The 17,913-nt window shown below is 39.0% G+C and overlaps 1 protein-coding gene across 1 annotated transcript in view; it reads right to left on the reverse strand.

Moving 5' to 3' along the window:
* The window catches only part of ARHGAP19 (Rho GTPase activating protein 19), a 50,636-nt gene extending 33,479 nt beyond the window's left edge, over positions 1-17,157 (reverse strand). The window contains exon 1 of the mRNA XM_069460174.1: positions 17,102-17,157. Within this exon, the coding sequence (XP_069316275.1) occupies positions 17,102-17,157 (56 nt within the window). The remainder of the gene's footprint in view (positions 1-17,101) is intronic.
* Between the last annotated feature and the right edge of the window lie 756 nt (positions 17,158-17,913).

Below are 17,913 nucleotides of genomic sequence, written 5' to 3' on the forward strand. Positions count from 1 at the left end.
TATTCCTGAAGTAGAAATACCTACACTCACTAAAACCTACAGACTTTTATTTTATGAACGTCCGAGAGCAAGACTCAGTTAAGATTTCTAAAACTTTTATCATGGTTGATCCTTCAACACTAAACTGGATAAAATACTATACATTAGTGAGAAAAGTACTAGAAGCACAAACCCCCTAGGTATACTGTTTCTCAACAAAATCCCTCCTACCTGGCCATCACCCCCCAAAGTGCTCCCTCCTAAACAACCTGAACAGGTAGAAGAATAAACAGGTTCAAGGCTACCCCTAGCTATTTATAAGGAATACAAGAAAAAAAATACCACAGAAGTCCTAACATACAAGCAATATGTAAACAATCGCACTTTCTTTTCCCTTCTGCTTTTTCCTCCCCTTCCTTCCTATGTTCATCCACTGTTGTTAATTTCTTTAAGCTGGGTTTTTTTCCCCCCTCTTCCTCACTTTTTCTGAGTAGACCATCTGGTAAGACAATATCTAAGAGATAGAAATGGTTAAAAGAAGTAAAATGGAATATGAGAGATGGAAAAGACAGAGTGGGTTATTTTCTTTAAGTTATTTCCATATCACAAAGCCCACTAATCCCTCTCCAAAGAATACACAATACCACAATATAAAGCTAAGAATATCAAGGAACATGTTTAAGAACTTAAGAAATGTCTAGGACTAAAGAAAAAAAAATCTATATTTAAACAAAAACAACTAACTGCTCTACAATATTTTAAAACAAACTCTTAAGTTTGCTCAATTTCAAAAATAATAATAAATTTCTTACATAAGTGCTGAAAGCTTCTGATGAGGCATTGGTAAATCGAAGAGACAGGAAAAAAGCTTTCTCCTTGTTTGTGGTGACAAAGGAACTCTCCTTTCCCTGCCCCAGCACAGCCTACACAAATTCCAGACATGTTAGAGGACACAGGGCACATTATGGGGCTTGAAAAGCAGTTCTTAGGACTCTGACCACTCATCTGCAAGCAGGAACAAAACAGAAATAAAAAACTGGACCAGTTAATTGTACTTGCCAATGTGTACATGAAGCTCAACAGCAAACTCCCATCACTACTCAAGGTTGTATTAGACAAAGTAATCACATAATGTAAGAACATAAGGACAAGTAGTTTTACAGTATGGAGGGAGGTGTGATCCCTACCTCACACCAAACACAAAAAAAATAAATTCCAGCTATAATAAAGATCTAAATATGAGTTTCCACAGGGTTGCCTGGGCACACAGGAAACCCAGCCAGCACCCACTAGGATGGATGGTCATAGTGGGAGCTGAGGGGAGAAAGGAAGAGGCAAAGGCAGGGACCACAATGGGAAGACCTCACAGCACCCCTAGGCTTCCCAGGTGCCCCCTCAACAGGCATGTGGGCAAAAAAAAAAAAAAGATCTAAATATGAAAAGTAAAACTTTAGAAAACAGTATAGAAGAATAAATTAATGAGGCTGAGGAAGGATTTCTTAAGACATAAAAAGCACAATTCACAAAGAAAAGATTGATAAATTTAACTATATTAAAATTTTCTGAATAAATGACATAAACAAAGTAGTCACAATGCCTCTAAAGAAGGAAACTGAATGAAACAGGAATAGCAGTCGGAGAGAAACTTTTCACTGTATGCTCTTTTGTATTTTCTGGATTTTTTATTCATGTGAATATACTATCCATTCATAATAAATAAACAAACAAATAAATCTAAAACATTAAAGGTAATAATAGGCTGGGTGGGGTGGCTCACACCTGTAATCCTAGCACTCTGGGAAGCCAAGGTGGGTGGATCGCTTGAGGCCAGGAGTTCAAGGCCAGCCTGATCAAAAGCAAGACCCTGTCTCTACAAAAAATAGAAATATTAGCTGGGCAGGCATGGTGGCATGCGCCAGTAGTCCCAGCTACTCGAAAGGTTGAGGCAGGAGGATCACTTGAGGCCAGGAGTCTGAGGTTGCAGTGAGCCATGATGATGCCACTGTACTCTAGCCCAGGCAACAGAGTGACACTGTCTGAAAAAGAAAAAAAAAAAAAAGAAAAAAAGAAAAATGGACATGAGAGCTCAACAAAATCTCATAGAAAAAGATAGCCAAATGGCCAATATGCTCATGTTAAAAAACACTTGAGGTGGGTGTGCCTGTAGTCCCAGTTACTAGGGAGGCGGAGATAGAGGGATCAGTTGAGCACAGGATCTCAATACCACCGTGAGTAACATAGCAAAACCCCATCTCTAAAAAATAAATTTAAAAAAAAGCCCAATATTATAAGACATCAGAGAAATGCATATTAAAACAACATATTGCCAGCGTGGTGGGCCATACCTGTAATCCTAGCACTCTGGGAGGCTGAGGCAGGAGGATCGCTTGAGGTCAGGAGTTCGAGACCAACCTCAGCAAGAGCGAGACCCCATCTCTACTAAAAATAGAAAGAAATTAGCCAGACAACTAAAAATAGAAAAAATTAGCCGGGCATGGTGGCATGTGCCTGTAGTCCCAGCTACTCGCCAGGCTGAGGCAGAAGGATTGCTTGAGCCCAGGAGGAGTTTGAGGTTGCTGTGAGCTAGGCTGACACCATAGCACTCTAGCCCGGGCAACAGAGTGAGACTCTGTATCCAAAAAAAAAAAAAAAAAAGTCCAGCAGAAAAGTTTTTTAAATTGTGTTATTTACAAAGCAATAGCATATAACAACAAAAATGGACAGACTCTAGCTATATGCACCATTATAGATGAAACTCAGAAATAATGAGCAAAGAAGCCATACACACACACCAAGAGACAACTACATACTATATAATGATATTTATATCAAATTTTAAAAACAAACAAAACTAACATTTAGAGATAATTGCTTAAATGGCAAAACTGTAAAGAGCCAAGCATGGTGGTGTGTCCCTATAGTCCCAGCTACTCAAGCTCAGGAGGCTGAGGCAGGACGATTGCTTGAGCCCAGGAGTCCAAATCCAAAAAGAAAAACACAACAACAACAACAACAAAACACCAAAAACTGTAAAGAGAAGCAATGATATATTAATATTTACCATAAAATTCAGCATAGTGGTTATATTTTGTGGGTAGTGATTAAGAAGAGTAGGCATAAAGGCATAAGAGGAGTTTCTAGGGTGTTAGTAATGTTCTTGTGATACATCACTGAGCTATGGGAAAAGGAGGGAGGGGATTTGAAGTAAATATGGCAAAATGTTAAGATTTGCTAAAGCTTATGATGATGGCAAGAGTACTGATTATATTATTCTATCTACTTATAGGTATATTCAACATTTCATGACAAATTTTTTTAAGAAACCAAGTAGTTCTGGCCTAAATCTCACTACAACTTGATATAAATATGATACAATATCAAAATATATACTAACAGTTAATTTTCTCATCATAAAAGCTTTTGCATAGATGGCCAGAACCAGGAGAATCTGTAGCTAGGTATGTAGGCACACAGAGATAACAAGGGCCCCAGGCAACCATCCCAAAGAATGATAGAGGCAAGATCCCTCGGCAAAAATAATTTTTATCACCTACTTACAGTCTACAATTATCACTTTTACCACTAGATGGAACTCTACATGTAAGATGATATGTTCAGTGAAATGACTGGAAACAATCCACAACTGAAAAACCAATTACAGAAAAATGAAATGCAAGTGTTTCTGAGGCATGTTGAAGCCATGAATCTGCAAAATTCAAGGCATGAAAAAAAAAAAACTGCATCCTGCAGATGTGTCTTTTGGCTGACTACTACCAAAACTGCATACCCACAAAACTAAATGTTTCCTCCCTAGTGAATTGCCTAACTTGATTTGTTCTCCAAGAACCACAACCTTGGCAACATCAATCAAAATATAAGCTATATTTAAAGTTGTCCAAATCTGAGTTACCACCCTGAGAGAAGTATGCACTCTCTTACTGCTTTTTCAACCCTAAAAGACTCTATAATACGTCTTTAAATGTGTCACTTTATTGCAGAGCTGTTAGATAAGGAACACATACAACTATCAAACAAAAGACTATATATATTCCCTCTTTTTGCATATCAAATCTAAACTGGCATCATGAAATTTGTAAATAAAAAGAGACTAAACAGCCTCATGTGCCCAAACTAGCAGGGTTTTTTAATACCAGAAACAGTTCAAAGTTGATAAGTAGTACCAGAAGATTTCATGGAACAGTATCCAGTTTCTTAGATAAAAATTTTGAAACATTTATACCCTAAGGTCGTCCCTTAAGAGTAGCTGTCCAGGGTTTTGTAATACGGACCTCTTATCTCTAATTTAGACTCCAACAGTCTGCAAAATGTATTTAGCCCCTATATTTGAGCTCAACTTGAAATGAACTTTAAACTACTAGAGCAAGTTCACCAAAATTAAACTGGCAAACTAATCAGAGATAAAAGAATTCTTGATTGCTTACCTTCGTAACCTAAACATTTTTGGAAACCTAAGATTTTGCTCTATGGAATGACAATGTAATGCTCTCAGTCAAGAAGGCTAATTTGGGGATTAGTGTCCTTATTAAAAAAAAAAAAGGCTAATTTTACTTTCTCAGAGTATCCATTATGCCAATTTACTGACTTAATGTAATTTTTATCCTTTTGGGTGTCACAGGAATTGGCATTAATTCTGTTGCTGACACCTCAATTTTTCTCCTCCAAGCTATTAATAGTATACAATGGGAAGAAATCTACTTGTATTAGGAAAGTACCAAAATGCCTTATTTGGAGAAAGTGCTATAGGATGCTTCACTAACAATATAGTTTCCCTTTTATCATTTATCTAAAAAGTGTTTATTCCTCAAAAAAGTAGAGTCAAGCTTCATCAGCCTCTCTTTCCCTACAGACTTTAAATGCCACCAGTTTCAGGCAATTGAAACTAGAAGTACTTGTATGTATGATCAGATTAGGTTCTAAAAGACTTCTGCTTCCATTTGTTCTAAAGTCCAGAGTAATACATAGTATCTAAGAGACAAATAATAGTTTTGTTCTGGCACATGACTTATTCATATCTACACAAGTTCACAAATTGAAAATTCTTAAGAAAAGAGCTTCTAGGCCGGGCACGGTGGCTCACACCTGTAATCCTAGCACTCTGGGAGGCCGAGGCAGGTGGATGGTTTGAGCTGAGGAGTTCGAGACCAGCCTGAGCAAGAGCAAGACCCCATCTCTACTAAAAATAGAAAGAAATTATCTGGCCAATTAAAATATATATATAGAAAAAATTAGCCGGGCATGGTGGCACATGGCTGTAGTCCCAGCTACTCGGGAGGCTGAGGCAGTAGGATCGCCTAAGCCCAGGAGTTTGAGGTTGCTGTGAGCTAGGCTGACACCACAGCACTCACTCTAGCCAGGGCAACAAAGTGAGACTCTGTCTCAAAAAAAAAAAAAAAAAGAAAAGAAAAGAAAAGAGCTTCTAGGGGCGAGGTCACAGCTCATACCTGTAATCCCAGCACTCTGGGCAGTCGGGAGGGAAGGATTGCTTGACATCAGGAGTTCGAGACCAGCCAGTTCTCACTGGGCAACAGTAAGACCTCACCTTTACAAAAACTAGAAAAATTAGCGGGTCTTGTAAGCACAGGGCATGGTGGCACACGCCTGTAGTCCCAGTTGCTCAGGAAGCTGAGGCAGGAGGATTGCTTGAGCCCAGCAGTTTGAGGTTGCAGTGAGCTATGATGGTGCCACTGTACTCCAGCCAAGGCAAAACAGAGAGGGACCCTGTCTCAAAAAAAAAGCTTCTATAATATTTTTAGTCAGCCAGAAGTACTCAATATTCTATAAACCTAACCATAAGTCTTTTTGTTAACTTGTATAAGGCAGTGAATTGTTTTTCTGAGACACATGGTAGCCAAAAGGAAATCACGGGCCGGGTGCAGTGGCTCACACCTGCAATCCTAGCACTTTGGGAGGCCGAGGCGGGTGGATCGTATGAGCTCAGGAGTTCGAAACCAGCCTGAGCAAGAGCGAGACCCCCGTCTCTACTAAAAAGAAAAAAATAAAAAGAAATTAGCTGGACGACTAAAAACATATAGAAAAAAATTAGCCGGGCATGGTGGCACATGCCTGTAGTCCCAGCTACTCAGGAGGCTGAGGCAGGAGGATTGCATAAGCCCAGGAGTTTGAGGTTGCTGTGAGCTAGGCTGACGCTTCAGCACTCTAGCCCGGGCAACAGAGTAAGATTCTGTCTCAAAAAAAAAAAAAAAAAAAAAAAAAAAAAAAAAAGAAATCACAGTCATCCGTGTATTATTTAAAATCAATCCAACCATAATCTTGTGAGTGCTTTGTAATTTTAAGGTACACAGAAAAAAACTAAGGAAAGTCAGGCCAAGACAGGAGAATTTTTTGAGTTCAGGAGTTCCAGACCAGCCTGAGCAAGACTGAGACCCCATCTCTACAAAAAATAGAAAACTACTATTTAGCCTGTAGTTCCAGGTACTTGGGAGGCTGAGGAAGGAGGAACCAAGAGTTGAAGGTTACAGTGAGCTATGATGATACCACTGCAGTCTAGCCAGGGTGACAGAGCAAGATCTTGTCTCAAAAAAAAAAAAAAAAAAAAAGAGAGAGAGAGAGAGAGAAAGAAAATATAGATAAACAATAGTTATTACATTAAATGTAATTTAACAATCTTGTTTCAGGTTCTTTATTCTAGGAAACCATCATTCCATTTGGAATGCATATAGACTTTTACAAGCTTACAAGCAAATAAGTATGTCATTGTAAATTTAACTACCAATCACCTTCTTGTCCCCTCTGATTTATTCCTGTGCCTCCTCACTCGTTCAGATCTTACACACCAATTCACAGTTTTCTATAAAATAGGCTTAGGGAGCTCTACAAAAAGGGAGGCATAGAAGTAGCTTAGAGATAAGATGATTCTTTGAATGTGCCAATTATCTATTATCTCATCTATTATCAATTATCTCATCTTCACTGCCTCTCAACTTCATTGCCTACTCTGCAAAAACAAAGCCAGAGCCTTTAAATATATTTCCTTGGCCTGCTGGCACCATGTTAAGCATTATTAGTGAAGAACACTATAGAAGACACTGCAGGAGGAAGTGTCTCTCTCTTTCTGGTTCTAAGGTGCTCCTCTAGGCAAGTTCCTGCAGGGTGTGCAGCTTCTCCAGCCCAGCTCCTGCAGAACAGACGGCTTCTCCAACATCCAGCTCCTGTAGTACATGTGTGGCTTTCCCAGCACGAGGCTCCTGCAGCATGGGCAGCTTCTTCAGTGCTAGACTTCTGCAGTACACAGTAGTCAGCAGCACTCACAGGTCAGTAGCTTCCCATCAAGACACCTCCACATTAACAGCTTTCCCCAGTACCCTAAAGGGTGGATTTCTGGCAAATTCCACCACAACTACTTCTCTGCCATTCAGTGAGCCATGGCCATGCCATCTCCAGCAAAGTCTGGATCTCTGCCCCTAGGGGTCCTCTTCCTTGCACATTCTATCTCAGCTGATTCTTATATCTGCTATTTCTATCTTTTTTAGAGATCGCTTTACTTCTTACTAGCCAATCCCTTGTTACTCCAATCCCCTGTTATAGTTACTCTATATTAAATGTTCTGTTTTAAATTATTAAATATAATACTATGTAGTTTCTACGCTAGTTGCACCCTGACTGACATATGAGGTAAAAGTAGCAAAACATCAGCACAAAATAAATGGGCTCTGGCATCTGTAGAAACAACCCATCCTAAAAGATGGTTAATAAAAGGATAGCTGAGAGGGTTCACTCAAGGTGACCAGAGAGCATCTTCAGGAAGGAAGTGTTGATAAGTACACATAGAAGAAGAAAGCAACAACCTATCAATTGTAATGTGTTTCTCCCAAGGATAAAATGTGCTAGCAGCTTGATAGTTTTACATATTTTATATATATATATATATATATATATATATATATTATATTGGGTATATTCTCTATGCAAATTACCAAATTTGCATTTATTAGTTGGCTTCCTATGAGCTTGGCTGGAATCAGTCTCCCCAAACCCAATTACTGGATAAAATACCTTCTGGACTTGCAAGAACGACAAAAAAAACACTGCCATTCTCTGAAGACCTTCCATACAACCAACCAGCAAACATCATCTAACATTTTTTAACATCACAAACTCTACAATGAAAGTTTAGAGGCAAAGAAAGCTGGGGTGTTTGGAAAGCACAGGTCAGCAGAGATCAACTATTCATTTCGCCAGACCCTTCACTACAATTATTCATAACCATAACCTATCTAGATCTTACTCTTCCACATAATCTACAACCACTTTCCTCTTTCAGCAGCTATAAAAGCACCACAAGTGTCACTGTTGTTCCCTTACTCTTACACATCTAAGCACTCTAATGGTGAGGCAGTGTGGTTCACTGCGTACCGCACAGGCTTTCAGGTTGATAACTTGGGTTTAGATCCTGGGTCTGCCACTTCATCACCATTCTCAGCCTCATTACTGGGAGAAATTGGGAAACCAAGATGGAAATGAGATCTTGGATTGGTCATATCTTAGATAGGAAACATTAAATGGGCCAGGAATGGTGGCTCACGCCCCATAATCCTAGCACTGTGGGAGGCCAAGGTAGGATGATTATTTGAGGTCAGGACTTTGAGACTAGCCTCAGCAAGAGTGAGACTTCATCTCTACAAAAAATAGAAAAATTAGCCAGGCATGGTGGTATGTGCCTATAGTCCCAACTACTCCGGAGTCTGAGACAGGAAGATCACTTGAGCCCAGGAGACTCAGAAGGGACCTTCAGATTCCAGTAGAACCTCTTCATTTTACCAATGAATTAGGAATAAATCTAGAGACTTACATTAGGTCATACAAGAGAAACTGACAATCCTGTGCCACTATATTATATTTTCCAATGCAGAATCTGAAATAACCCAAACACATCTAATAAAACGTTAGAAACGGGAGTCTGACACTTAGAGAACACATCAGGGCTACAAAGAAAGATTTGGAATCACCTACAAACCAAAATTGATCATCTGCGAGGGTAAACTTAAATAGAAAACAATATACAAAATGAGGGCAAAGGACTGAACCTTGGAGAAAGAAGTATAGCCAGACAAAGAAGGTATACTCAACCAGGTAAAAGAACCAAGATGGTGCCTGGCTAATGGAGACCAGTTTTAAAAGAGAATCTTTTAAAAAGATATTGTGAACAGTGGAAAACAGCACAAAGATCAGAAAAAATGAAAACTGGGATTTGGGCACTTAAGGCATCATACTCTTACACAAGTATACCTGGTACAGGTGATCTCACTAAAAACAATCTCAATCCTATTTCCACTCTAAGAAATAACACTCTCTTTTCAGTAAGCTATCTCCCATTAACCCAACTCTTGTCAAAACTTGCTCATTAAAAACCAGCCCTTGAACTACCCATTTGTCTTTCACAGGCAAAATGGATTAATAAACTATGAAATATAATGGAATTCTACACAGCAATGAAAAAGAATAAAATGCTGATATAACATGAATGAATACCAAAAAAAAAAATGACATTGAGTGAAAGATGACAGACACAAATGAGTATCACTGAATGATTCCATGTATATAAAGTTCAAAAACAGGCTGATCTATAGTGATAAATATTAGAATAGTTAAGTATCTCTGGGAGGACAGAACTACAAGGGAGCCTTCTGAGATGCTGGAAATGTCCTATTTCTTGATCTGAGTTGTGGTTAAACAAGTGTATTCACATATAAAAATTCATCAAATTTAAGATTTGTATGTGTATTAAATGTAAGTTATATCCAAATTTTTAAAAAGTACCTCTTATATAAGTTCTCAGCAGTGAAAATTAAAGAACCACCACATATACAGTATGGATACATCTTACAAACACAATATTGAGTGAAAAAAAGCAAATCTCATGAATCTACAACGCAGTATCAAAAATAAGCAAAGCTAAACAAAATACAGGGTGTCCCAAAAGTCACCATACATAAGGAAAATGGGAAACTGTACCTAAAAGTGCCTTTATTTACAAAATATTCATTACAAAATTTTACAAAACTTTTTCAGGAGGCTGAGGTGAGAGGAACACTTGAGCCCAGGAGTTCAAGTCCAGCCTGGCCAACATAGTGAGACACTGACTCTTTAAAAAAACGTTTTTTTCTAATTTAAAAAGAGGTTATAAGATTGTTTTCAGAGAGGGAGCAGTGGCTCACACCTGTAATCCCAGCACTTTGGAAGGCTGAAGTGAAAGCATCACTTGAGGCCAGGAGTTCAAGACCAGCCTCAGCAACCTAGCCTTTACAAAAATACAAAAATTAGTCAGGCATGGTGGCACAAGCCTGTAGTCTCAGCTACTTAGGAGGCTGAGGCAGGAAGATCACTTGAGCAAAGTTTGAAGTTGCAGTGAGCTATGATGATCCCACTGCACTCTAGCCCAGGCAACAGAGTGAAACACTGTCTCAAAAAAAAAAAAAAAAAAAATTAAGAGCACACGGCCCGGGGTGAAATTTTTAAAAAATTAAAAAAATTAAACAAATAAATAAATAAAAATGACTCCTACCAATCCAACAGCAAACTACACCCCACAGATGAGACGTTAAAATCTAATCTCCGCCTGGCATGGTGGCTTACACCTGTAATCCTAGCACTCTGAGAGGCTGAGGCGGGAGGATCGCTTGAGCTCAAGACTTCGAGACCAACCTGAGCAAAAAAATTAAAAATAAAAAAATAAATTTTTAAAAAAACCTAATCTCTTCAAATTGAATGGAATCAGCAAAAGTCCATTCTTAGACTTCAATTAATTAAACACGTAACATTCAACTCCTGTATCAGCCTGGCTCTTTTCTAAATCCTCCTAATTCTGAACATACAGCATATAATCTTATGCATAGATGGGTATTTTAAACAATTTTTAAAGTAATATCATTTCTCGAAAGTGTTGTACTAGTATTTACTAAGTAGATCGTTAAGTCATACCTGCTTAAAACAGATAGATTGAAGGAGAATTTATAGATAACTATAGTATCTGTTCTTAAAGCATTTACCCAGTAAAACAATATAAGGGCTCAATTTCTCAAGATTATAACAATGAAAACAATCAGCATATGGGCAGATGCCAAACTGCATGATACATACCACCAAGGTGGCAATGCAAGGATATCCCACTAATTCTAATCTTGTTGCACATCTCTGTAGTTTAGCAGACAGCTGCCATCCCCACCTTCTTATTCTTCCTTCTTCCCTATACCTTCCTCCCTAGAGTAACCCCTTTTAGTCTCCAAAAATTTTCTAAAACATTTTTGAAATAAAACCATATTTAATTATACATATCACCACCCGGTACCAGAATCTAAAGCTGCAAAATAAATATCTCACAGATGCATTCCCTAACAGAGCAAATGTCTTTTCTGAATATATTTATGACACCCAAAACAAAATATTATATAAAAATATATATGTGAATGCTAGAAAGCAAATAAATTCTGCTTGGGGCCGGGCGCGGTGGCTCACGCCTGTAATCCTAGCACTCTGGGAGGCCGAGGCGGGTGGATTGCTCAAGGTCAGGAGTTCGAGACCAGCCTGAGCGAGACCCCGTCTCTACTAATAATAGAAAGACATTATATGGACACCTAAAAATCTATATAGAAAAAATTAGCCGGGCATAGTGGCGCATGCCTGTAGTCCCAGCTACTCGGGAGGCTGAGGCAGTAGGATCGCTTGAGCCCAGGAGTTTGAGGTTGCTGTGAGCTAAGCTGACGCCACGGCACTCACTCTAGCCTGGGCAACAAAGTGACACTCTGTCTCAACAAAAAAAAAAAAAAAATTCTGCTTGGCTTAAATAAATTCCACCACCTTTCCAGAAAGATAATTTTTATTTTTTCTTTACACTTTCCTATTTAGGCCAGATATTCTATAATGAGTCACTTCACTTGAACTGAACCTGCCAATATGTAAGAAAAAAAAAAGTTAAAACAAAATGTCAGCAAAACTAATCTGTACTGTCAGTAGTCAGAATAGTGGTTACCCTGGGGAGAAGAGGAGAGAAGTACACGGTAACTGGAAGGGGGAATAAGATGAGCTTTCTGGAATGCTGGTAATATTTTGTTTCCTGGTCTGGGTACTAGGAACTTGGGTATTCGGTTTGGGAAAATTGTTCAAGCTAAATACTTGAGATACGTGTACTTTATACATACTTATATATAATACCTCAAAAAATGTTAAAGCATCATTCTGACTGGATATTAGTAAATGATTAATTTTTAAGATATGATTAACAGTATTGCAAGTTTTTTTAAAAGAGTGCTTATCTTCACCTTCGCTTCCCCCCAGGGAACAGATCTTTTATTTACTCACAGAGTAAATAAGGCATAATTTTGAGCAACTAAGGATGGGCACTGGTGGCTCATGCTTATAATGCTAGTACTTTGGGATGCTGAGGCAGGAGGATAACTTGAAGCCAAGAGTTCAAGACCAGCCTGAGCAACATTGTGAAACTCCATCTCCATAAAAAAATTTTTTTTTTTTTTTTGAGACAGAGTCTCACTTTGTTGCCCAGGCTAGAGTGAGTGCCATGGCGTCAGCCTAGCTCACAGCAACCTCAAACTCCTGAGCTCAAGGGATCCTCCTGTCTCAGCCTCCCGAGTAGTTGGGACTACAGGCATGCACCACCATGCCCGACTAATTTTTTCTATATATATTTTTAGCTGTCCATATAATTTCTTTCTATTTTTAGTAGAGATGGGGTCTCGCTCTTGCTCAGGCTGGTCTCGAACTCCTGAGCTCAAATGATCCGCCCACCTCGGCCTCCCAGAGTGCTAGGATTACAGGCGTGAGCCACCTCGTCCGGCCAAAAAAATTTTTTTTTATTTTTGACTAACGGAGTGTAAAAAAAGAGAATGCATTTAACAGTGATGTCTCCAACAAGCTTTTTAGATTAGGTTTGGTGATTTAAGATTATAATTCTTTCTCTACAGGTCAAGCTCAGTACTTGGCACTGCAGAGCCTATAAAGGTAGCTACTGAAAGAACTAAAAACAAGGATGTAACAAATAAGGATAATGGGGAGAAAAAGAAGAGAGAGTTTACAAAGAAAGTAGGATAAGTCTTCATTTTCATAGCTGGGAACCAGCGTTGCCTAAGATACCAATAAATCGTATCTAAAATATCAATATATCAAGAAATAGAGGTATAATTTTATTATTTAAAGTTATAGTAAAACCACCAGAATTAAAAACAAAAATGGTTGAAACTGATGATGAAGTAAAGAGATATTTAGTCTTCCTTTTATGTCCCTATGCACTGCTTGGAAAACATTTAACTATTCTTAGGAAAAAGAATGAGTACTAGAATAGCACTCAAGGAAATCTAAATATTAATAATGACTGTACCTCCCTGGTAGAACTAGAATGGCTATCTTTCTTTCTTTTGTACATATTTTTCTAACCATCTGTAGTAAATATAAGTTTATTTTATACCAGCGACGGAGTAAAGAATATATCTTTAAAGCTTCAGTGGATTTGTAGGTTGTGGACTTCCCACACAAAAAATGGCTGGGCACACAACAGTGTGAATATAATTCAAACTACTGAACTGTACATTGAAAAGTTGTTAAGATGATAAAGTTTATATGTTTTTTAATAATACAATTTTCAAAAAACAAAATTTTTTTTTAAATGCTGGGCTTAAGAGACCTAAAGGAGAAAGAACAACTGTCAATGAGGAAAGTACAGGGTTGCTACACACTAAACTGTACACCAGCTTCTTCCTAGACTCGCCCTTCCTCTCACCTATGCAACAATTCCCAACTACAATGATCTTATCACTCACCAGCAAAGAAGGCTATTTAATTATCAACAAATATTAAAAATATTTTTATAAGCACAGGACACTGATTAGATACTATGCGATGGATCAAATCTCAGTCTATTCGATGGATCAAATCTGAGCTGAGCCCCTGTCACCAAACTCTATTACCATTCAGAAAAGATCACTCTTAAATGCAGCGTCTGAAAATGAGGTAGGGAGGAAGGAGAGGGGAACAAACATGTATCTGAACAAAGAAGGCTGAATTCAGAGTTTTAAGCCAAATTTAATGCTTACTGATACCATCTAACAAAAAGTTTACAGATTTCCTATATCATTCTTTATGATACTACCAACCCACTTGTTTTGACTATCAAAGTAAGCTTGTTCAATAGAATCTGCTTGCTTTATGCTGTAGTTTCAAGCATAAAGTTTATGTGGATTAATTTTAAAATTCTATTTTCTTTCTTCCCTCCTTCCACCAAGACTGGGCTTATCTACAAATAAAATGATCAAACTCCCTAAGCCAGATTATTGATAAAAATGTAAAGTAAAACCAGATTCAAAAAAATCCCCTGAGGAAATCTACTCCTCATTAACCATTCAGATAGAATTTAACAGCACAGATACAAAACTGCATTTAGATATTTAAACCAGGTTTTCCCACTTAACTTGTGCCTGCAAGAACACACACGTCTTCCTGAGATCAATAAAGGTTCCATCTACCATTTTTTTTGAAAGGCGACACTGCTGTCTGATTAGAGAAAGAACAATTTAACAAAAAAAGGCTCAGGAAGTCATGGGGTTCCTTATTTATATTCCATACTCTAAATTATATGTAAACTAACAGCATATAGGACCCTTTGCCCATCTTCATGCACCTTCCTTATCCTCCAGAAACATTACCAGGCATCCTACAGTCTGTTCCTAAACTTACTGTGCCTAAATTCCAGGAGCAGGATTGGGCCCTGGAACTTGGACACTGCTGGTACACTGACTGTCACCAACTTTTCAAAAATTATCACTACTGTGGCTTGCTTTGCCTCTCTCCACCTCTGTGTCTTCCTGTTTGCTTTTTCTGGTTTGCAGCAGGCTTCTTTTTTCCCAGTGAATATTAAGGTTAAAAGACCTGGGACCCTTTCCTATTAATTTTTCCTTTTCATCTAATAATAGTTAGCACTTTCTTTTCAAGTCTCTTTTCAACTCAGAAAGTACTGAGCTATATCTCCCTACTGCCAATTATGGGGAGAGGTGCCTTTATTTCATTTCCTGCTTTAGCTTCTTCTCTTTGACCCTTAAAAGACGCTTTTTTTCTTCTCATGTTATCGTTCCAATTTTAGTATATGTGCTGCTGAAGCGAGCACAAAAGACTCTATTATTTTCATAGTGCAATTGATAACGTGGACAGCTTCTATTTGTGGATTCCCCTTTAGTACTGTCCACTTAAGAGTAACTTAAAGGTGTAACAAGTGAGTTAAATTTTAAAGCATCATTCTACCTAATAAAGACCGGAAATGAAGAGAAGGGAGTGTTCGCCATCAAAGTTCAAAACATAACCTGGGAATTCTTTACAGTCAGAGCAATTTTTCCCGATTTAAATCTTTGATTAAAACAATTTAAATCTAACCATAGAAGCTAGTCAAAATAAATTATAAAAGAAAAAAAATTATATAAAAAAACAACTTAAAGCATTTGTAATTATTAGGAGCAGGCTTAAAATAATGATGAAGAAATAGAAAGCTAGACAGTACAGTTCTAAATGGCTGATCACATATTCTCCATTCGACATTAAATATGTAATTGATCTGTGCAAATCAGACAATCCTTTTCTCCTCTTCACAGAATACAAGGAGCCACACCATCAAGAGAACATTAGAAAGGTTAATACCTGTAGGGCAAAAAAGAATTTGTAGAGTATTTATCACCACAAGACAATATTTATGTCTTAGAAATAACAAAGACTATTTATTATTCATTCATTACTGATCACCTACACAAAGCTAAGTACTGGGAATATGTGATAAAAACATGTATGTGTCCTGCCCTCAAAAAGCCTTACAGAAACCCCAGACTTCTCTTTTACAATATGGAATTTATGTAACGGTTTCAGGTTCAGGTAAAATTGTGTGAATACCTGTTGATCATGTAACTAATACTCTCACTCAAAATTTAAATTCAGGTGGCAGTATATTATAGAGGAATACAAACTACTTTTGCTATAAAATACTATTTTATTTGTCCTCAGATTTTCATCACAATTCAGGATTTTAGAACTGGATGAGGGATGATCTAATCAAAAGTAGCAATCACCTCTACGGTCCCTGGGCAAAAATGGTCAACCATTTATGGGCGATTCCGACAGTAAAAAGCTCTTCGTATAAAATTTTATATAACACAATCAATCAGTTCATCTCGACTCCGGAAGAAGCCCGCTCACAAACTCAGTTTCCCAAGATTTTTGCAATTTCCTATTCGGTACAAAGGGCATCAAAAGACGCCAAACTAAAGTATTTTACTGATTTACGCTAGGGTAACATAAATAAGATCACTCTATTGAAATCTACCAAAAAAAAAAAAAAACTGTAATCAATGAAGGCAACTTCGTTCTCAAGGCTGGGGCCAAGTCACCTAGAAATTCTCCCCTGCAAACGCTAACTCTTGGTGTGCCTGTTTAGGGAAGAACGCGCTGTAGAAATAAAGTCATGATTTTATAGACGGCAGTCCCATCTGTTCTTTAGCTGTTCTAGGAAAACGAAAATTTATCATGTATTGAGTTATTATCTGCTAGGCTAAGTGCCAGGAGCTTTAAATGGATTGTCTTACTCAATTCTGACGTTTTCTGAAATAGGCATTATGTCCATTTTTACAGATGAAACTGAAGCCGAGAGAGGTTTAAAAACTGGCCCAAGGCCTCACACCCATTTCTAACTGACACTCAAATCCTTGCTCAGACTTCAACCTACAAACTGCCTCGGAGATTAAAAGCACTGTGTGACGCCGAGGAATTCGCTTAACAGTTCTGGGTTTCAGTTTCCTCGCCATCAAGATGTGCCTTGGCGCAAAGCAGGCAGCGCTGACACCCCCAGCTGGTGGGTTTGCAGCCGGTGCCGCGGGCGGACCTCCCTCCGGCCTCTGCAGGACCAAGCGCGGGCCTGGCTGGAGCCCAGGGAAGGGGCTGGGCCACCGCGCCTCAGCCCCCGCAGGCGCAACGGTGAGAAACTCCGTGGGAGGAAAGAACAAAGCCCAGCCCGTGGGTCACCGTGACCCAAGGGACGGGCCTCAGAACGACCAGCCCACGGCCTCGTTTCCCAGGCAGCTGGACCAAGAATTCGGCTCACCTCCTCCCGGAGTCGCAGGCTGGCACCTCCCCTTCACCCTGCGCCTCAGTCGCCATCTTCGCCAGCAAACTTCTTTCACCGCCCTCGCCTCAGGTCCCGCCCCCACGCCTTTGGATTGGCTACTATGTCTTCCCATCTTCCATACGATTGGATGACTCGACCGCCCCGCCTCAACCTGAAGAGTTTCATGATATTATTGGTCTATTCGAATAACTAACCGTCATTGGTCGCCCCCAGTCCTGGCGGAAAAAAAAGTGGGGGGAGGTGGAGAGCCTGCCCCGAGACCTGCCGGGAGTTGTAGTTTCTCATTTTGATTAACGCTTGGGATTCCACCGACCTTTGGGTTCATGACAGAAATCCCCACCCAAAGCTCAAGTTTTTTCCTGATATGTAAATCTCAGAATTATAGAACTGTCAACTTTGAAAGTGACTTTCAGTCAGTCTCTAAAATGCAAGACTCGTTTTCCATCCTGACACAAGGAGAGATCCCTAGAAGAGCAGACAGAGTGGCAACCAAGAAGCGCTTACTGTTTGATGTCTGTAGTTCAAAGCCTTCTTCCTTCAGGTAGTCACGCAGCATAGCAGTGGGGCTTTTCTGCTTCTTCCACCCGCTCCCTTTCAGCTTCCCAGAGAACCCACAGAGTTTGCGTCTCTGGTGTGAATCATGGTACCAAAAGCTGCATGGCTTTGTTCCCTAACTGAGCATTTATCCTCAATGATAGAAATAACTATAATTATGCTTGCCCTCCCTGCCTCACACGCTTCTGGTGAGGATTAACCGAGGCAACAGATGTAAACTTACAGCATTCTTT

The sequence above is a fragment of the Eulemur rufifrons genome, chromosome 28, assembly GCF_041146395.1.
Source record: "Eulemur rufifrons isolate Redbay chromosome 28, OSU_ERuf_1, whole genome shotgun sequence".
Lineage (NCBI taxonomy): Eukaryota > Metazoa > Chordata > Mammalia > Primates > Lemuridae > Eulemur > Eulemur rufifrons.